General features: G+C 44.4%; 1 protein-coding gene across 4 annotated transcripts in view; it reads left to right on the top strand.

Annotated features, from left to right (window-relative positions):
• Positions 1 to 6,189, top strand: part of DGUOK (deoxyguanosine kinase) — a 33,095-nt gene that overhangs the window by 22,785 nt on the left and 4,121 nt on the right. For all 4 annotated transcript variants that reach the window (XM_012807430.2, XM_003793392.3, XM_023515301.1 and 1 more), the window contains one exon: positions 1,459 to 1,606. In XM_012807430.2, the coding sequence (XP_012662884.1) occupies positions 1,459 to 1,606 (148 nt within the window). The remainder of the gene's footprint in view (positions 1 to 1,458; positions 1,607 to 6,189) is intronic.

Raw genomic sequence — 6,189 nt, 5'->3', positions numbered from 1 at the left:
TTTGGTGAGCCCGGGCTGGATTCGAACCCACCACCTTAGGTGTATGTGGCTGGCGCCTTAGCCACTTGAGCCACAGGCGCCGAGCCAGATCTTTAATTTCTCTTTATGAAATCTTAATTTCATCATCCGCTTATATGTGAAGAGGCTGAAAACATTTTTCAGAACTTAAGTTATAAATATAGTCTTTTCCTTGGTTACCTTCAGCTAAACTATGAGTATAGCTACTAAACCATTCCAGACTGGAAATTTTCCTTCTGGTGTTTCAAGTTGTCTTCTTCATAGTCTAGCAAAAAGCACTTGTAGTAACAACTATGACATCTTGAATACTATGTGCCAGTCACTCTTCTTAGCCCTTTGTGTATATTATATATAAGTCATCACAGCAACAGGCTGAGAGAGTTTAGGGGACTTGCTAAAAGTGACATAACTATTGAATGTTATAGCCAGGGTCAGACCCTGGAATGTTACTCTGGAACCTATTCTCTTAATAGTGACACAGCCTTGTAGTCCTCATTTCCCAGAGCCATTTGTACACATCGTTTTTGAATTTCATTTTCTCAGAAGTGGCCAATAGCTGTGTTGCCTTAGAAACTGGAGCTCATTGTTTAGGGTATAAATTGTGTTTTGTATTAAGTTGCCTGAGGTTTCAAAGGAGAACTTACCCTTCTGAAACCATAGTTTCTGTTCAGCTCTGATTTCCTATTTACCAAATGCTCTTTTCGTTGTGGAAGTAAGCAAGGGGCAAAGTTAGTTTGACTTTCAGGGTTTTTTTTTTTTTAATCTAAATTAGAAGTTTAGCAGCAGAAGAATCAAGCAAATAAGAGCTTATTTGTACTTAGGAGAAGAATCTGCTTTCTTGGTAATACTAAAGTTAACAGGAAATGCATTTCCTGCTTCCTTGATGGTACCACATAAAAATGGTTCTTTCTCCAATTCTAATCTAGACAAAAAGATGGCTTAGCAGCCTGGAAACTTAGACACCCTCAGTCCTTAAGTGAAATGTAGTGGGTGGCTTTATACTAGATTAACTTTTTTTTTCTTTTTTGGCCTTAATATATAATAATAATGAGGAAATCTCAAAAGTTCAAATTTACCTGTACCATTTACTATATGTTCCAACTGATATCTAGCAGGGAATATTATTAGGGACCAATAACGTTCTCGTCTAGTGTCCTCTTTCTTACAGTGAATTAATCTACCTGGAAAGGTGTGATTTCAGCCTCTAAAGTCTAGATGCCATTTCCCATCTTAGTGTTGAGTAAGAAGAAAGATACAGGTTAAGAATTCACATTTCTTAAGGATTGATGAGGAGCTGGAAAGGCTGAGTAGTTTGAACAGACGTGGAACAAGTTGGTTATTGATTTCTTTTCTGCTTCTCTCTTGTGCCTTTCATTCCATTTCCCATCCTTCCCCTCTACCCCCCGCCCCCATTCCCATCCCACTTACATTTCCAACCAGGTATATCTTTGCAAAGAATCTTTTTGAAAATGGTTCCCTCTCGGACATCGAATGGCATATCTATCAGGACTGGCATTCTTTTCTCCTGCAGGAGTTTGCTAGCCGGCTCAAATTACATGGCTTCATCTACCTCCAGGCTACTCCTCAGGTAATGCAGAACCTAAAGCCTTAGACTTTAGGGCCCTATGAAACCTAAGAGGTGGCATTCTCCAAGCCCCTGATTTTCTGCTTGGAGAAATTAGAGTTCAGGCATTGGGCAGTGCCTGTGGCTCAATGCGTAGGGAGCCAGCCCCATATACCAAGGGTGGCAGGTTCAAACCTGGCCCTGGCCAAACTGCAACACACACACACACACACAAATATATAGCCAGGCGTTGTGGGCACCTGTAATCCCAGCTACTTGGGAGGCTGAAGCAAGAGAATCACCTAAGCCCAAGAGCTGGAGGTTGCTGTGAGCTATGATGCCACAGCTCTCTACCAAGGGGCAACAAAGTAAAACTCTGTCTCTGAAAAAAACAAATAGAGTGCAGGCATTATGTAGTGCATGGAGAGCAGTGGGTGAACACCCTCCCATCCTGCTGTTGAGCACCCTGCTTCCCTTAGGCTTTGTGCAGCAGGGTGCTAAGGCAATTGACTGTGCATGGAAGAGTCCCTCTTGATGTAGCAACAACACGGAGCAAATTGGCATTATCCTTATTGCTCAGGGTTTGTAGGTTGAACACTCTGACCTGTAGCCAGTTGCCTCAGCTCCTCCTTCTCTCTTATGGGGTCATCAGCATCCACAGTGGCCTTGATGGTTTCCTGGACAGGATATGGGGAGGAAGAGAAGGAAGGTTTTTTCACCTCATCCTTATACTGGTCCAATTTATAACTCTTTTTTGAACCTCGATACTACGGGCAAGGCAGGATGAACTACATAAGTTGTACTTTGTGACTCTTTGACTTGGATTTCAGAGCTAGCCCGCACATGGTCGGATGGTGTCATGGCAGGAACACTGAAGTTTCTAGAGAGAGCAATGTCCTTGGCCTCTGCCGACTGGCAGTGACCTTGGTCAGCCCTGGGAAACCTTTTCACTGGAAGTGTCCTCATCTGTAAAATCCACTGACTTAGACAAGATGATCTCTAAGGGGTTTTGTGGAATGGGATTCTGAGTCAACACAAGAGGTATTTTTTGAGAGATTGTATTGCTCTCAGCTTTTGAGACATATCTCCAATATATAGTCAAATGTCAGATATACTACATTATGTTAGAAGGGAAAGCTGTCTTCAGGCTAAAGGCCAGGCTTTTTAGAGATGGGACTGAGGCTCACTTGTGGGCAGAAGGGGGCCTGAGAGCAGACTGAGTAGAGTCAGAGGAAGCGTGAGAGAGTCCTCATCACACAGACTGGGAACACGGGCCTTGCCTCAGAGGCCCTTGATTGTGACTGGGACCACACATTGGGGTCTTTGTGTCAGGAGTTTCTGAAGATGATAAAGTAAAAGTTGGACTATAGGAGAGAATAAGAGATAGTACAGAAATAAATAGGATCTAAGGTTTAAAATGAAACTGAATTGAAGAGTCAGTGAGGCCAGAGAGCTGAGAACCCTCCATGAAAGGAACCAAGCTGGCAGGGTAGGGTGGTAAAAAGTGGTAATTCTAGTACTTTGGGAAGCCAAAGCAGGAGGATCATGTGAGCCCAGAAACCTGAGGTTACGGTGAGCTATCATGATGCCACTGCACTCTAGTCTAGGCAATGGAGTGAGACCCTGTCTCAGAACAAAACAAAAAACAGCATCAAAATGAAGTTAGATATATTGATTATAACTTGACCAGGTGGGTCACTTTTAGTAGTCTAAATGTGACTTCCATTAGTAGTCTTCATTGCCTGGGAACAGGAATAGAACATGCAAATTATGCAGGTGATTATACTTTAGGGGTAGGGATTGGTGTCAGTGATGGGAGAAGAGGAGTCCCTTCTTGAAGAGGACAGCTCGAAGTAGCTGAGTGTAGGGTTCAGGGTGAAAGAGAAGTCCTGACCCCCATGAGGGCTCATGGCACTGGCCAAGAAGGTATGAGAGTGGAGTGCTGTGGAGTTGTGCTGAGTGAAGATTTGGTTGGACTCTGAGGAGGTGATAGGTTTCCTGTAGGGGTTGTGGGTAAGCTGGTCTGAAAGAAGCAGGAGGTTGAGCATTAGGAGAAATTAGAGTGCTGACCTAAACTTTTCCAAGAGACAGAAATTCAGCACAGTCAACTTGGTGCCATGAAGACAGTGTTGGGAAGGAGCAAAGGAGGAAGTGGACTGACTCATTCCTGGGAGTGAAGCAGGCTGCTTGGCCAGCTGCAGAGACTCTTGTTTCTGGGGAGTGGAGGTTGGACTGGACACTGAGATGCACCAAGGAGAACAAGAAATTCTCCCTCACTTTGCTCCTTTGTATATTCTGAATGACCTTGTGGGAAGGGGGTAAGGGTGGTGTCTTAGTCCATTTTCTGTTGCTATTGAGACTAGATAATTTATCAAGAAAAGAAGATTAGGCTCGGTGCCTGTGGCTCAAGTGGCTAAGGCGCCAGTCACATACACCTAAGGTGGCGAGTTCGAATCCAGCCCGGGCCTGCCAAACAACGATGGCTGCAACTAAAAAAAATAGCCAGGTGTTGTGGCAGGCGCCTGTGGTCCCAGCTACTTGGGAGGTGGAGGCAGGAGACTTGCTTGAGCCCAGGAGTTGGAGGTTATTGTGAGCTGTGATGCCACGGTACTCTACCCAGGAGGACAGCTTGAGGCTCTGGCTCCAAAAAAAAAAAAAGATTAGGCCTCACCCATAGCTCAGACAGCAGGGCACTGGCCATATACACTGAGGGTGGTAGGTTCTGACCTAGCCTGGGCCACCTAAAGCAACAATGACAAGTGCAACAAAAAAAACAGCCAGGTGTTGTGGCAGGTACCTGTAGTCCCAGCTACTTGGGAGGCTGAGGCATGAGAATTGCTTAAGCCCAGGAGTTTGAGGTTGCTGTGAGCTGTGACACCATGGCACTCTACCCAGGGCAATAGCTTAAGACTTTGTCTCAAAAAAATAAATAAATAAAAATTAAAAAAAGAAAAGTTTTTTTTGGCTCATAAGTTCTGGAGTCTGGGAAGTCCAAGATTGGGCAGCCATATCTGGTCAGCTCCTGGTAAGGGCCTTGTGCTGCATCATAACATAGTGGAGAAGTAGAAGTGGAATTGGATACATACAAAAGTATAAGCTATGAAGGGTAGCCTGCTAACACAGTCCTTTGAGAATTAACCCAGTCCCCAAAGTGACACTAATCCTTCTCAATGACCTAATCACTTCTTAAAGGCACCACCTCCCAACACCACTACACTAGGGACCAAATTTCTAATACATGAATTCTGGGGTACACAAACCATAGCAGATGGAGATGGTGATTATTTATTATTGTTTATCATTTTTAAAAGGCTAATGAAGTATTTCTGTTGGGGTAGCATGAGAGAAGTTGAAGGATTATTGCAACTTAAAGGCAGAAAAGAAAAATAGCTTATTCATTTTAGAATTGGATGGAGATTTTAGTGCTATTTTGATAGTATTAAATCCAGGAACCCTGGAATACTCAATATTCCTTCCATGAAATCACCCTTGACCTCTTCTGTGAAATTCAGAGGTGACTGTGCTCAAAGGAAGAGCAGAAGTTAAAATATTTGCTTGTAAAAAATTGTGTGAGTGTCCAGTAGTCTAATGTAAAACTGAATTTGGAGAATGTAAGATGGTCCTCAATAGGACCTTCCACTCCTTCCCACCCATTCTTCTCTGACTTCTAAAAAGCTAGCAAGCCAGGCATAGTGGTCACACCTGTAATCCCAGCACTCTGGGAGGCTGAGACAGGTAGATTCCCTGAGCTCACAAGTTCGAGACCAGCCTGTGCCAGAGTAAGACCTCATCTCTAAAAATGGCCGGGCGTCATGGTGGGCCAGCTGATAGTCCCAGCTACTTGGGAGGCTGAGGCAAGAGAATCGCTTGAGCCCAAGAATTAGAGATTACTGTGAGCTGTGATGCCACAGCACTCTACCAAGGGCAACAAAGTGAGACTCTGCCTAAAAAAAAAAAAAAAAACTAGGCCTTGCCTAGGACTGTCACAGCATAGAGACAGCATGCAGAGGCACCGGAACAAATGGCACCTGGGTTTGGGGCTTGGAGGTATAGTAGCAGTCACTGTCCAGTTCCTGTCCTGTCTCACTCCAACAATCAGAACCACAGCTTTGCTTCCTGGGTGGGGCAGGTTAAGGAGAAGATTGGAGAGGGTCCCTCTCCTGCCATTTGTAACTACACTGTCTTTCCTGTTCCTGTTTCAGGTGTGTTTTCCCAGTGAAGACTGAGGTGAAGAAAAGCTAGACTCAAGCACTGTTTGCACAGGATTTTTTTTTAAGTTGTTATAAATATATCAGTAAAGCAAGAATTATGCCAAATGCTCAAAATAGGAGTTTTCTTAGACATCTGGGGAAAAACGTTTACTCTGTTAAGCAAATTAATAGTAAAAAGGGAGGGCGGCGCCTGTGGTTCAGTGGGCAGGGCGCCAGCCCCATATACCGAGAGTGGAAGGTTTGAATCTGGCCCTGGCTAGCTAAACAGCAGTGGCAACTGCAACAAAAAATAGCCAAGCGTTGTGGCAGGCGCCTGTAGTCTAGCTACTCAGGAGGCTGAGGCAAGAGAATCACTTAAGCCCAAGAGTTTGAGGTTGCTGTGAGCTGTGATGCTAC

This window comes from Otolemur garnettii, unplaced genomic scaffold, assembly GCF_000181295.1.
Source record: "Otolemur garnettii isolate 467f Iridium unplaced genomic scaffold, OtoGar3 scaffold00068, whole genome shotgun sequence".
Lineage (NCBI taxonomy): Eukaryota > Metazoa > Chordata > Mammalia > Primates > Galagidae > Otolemur > Otolemur garnettii.
The sequence above is the reverse complement of the archived record's forward strand: the minus strand, read 5'-3'. Positions and strand labels throughout refer to the sequence as shown.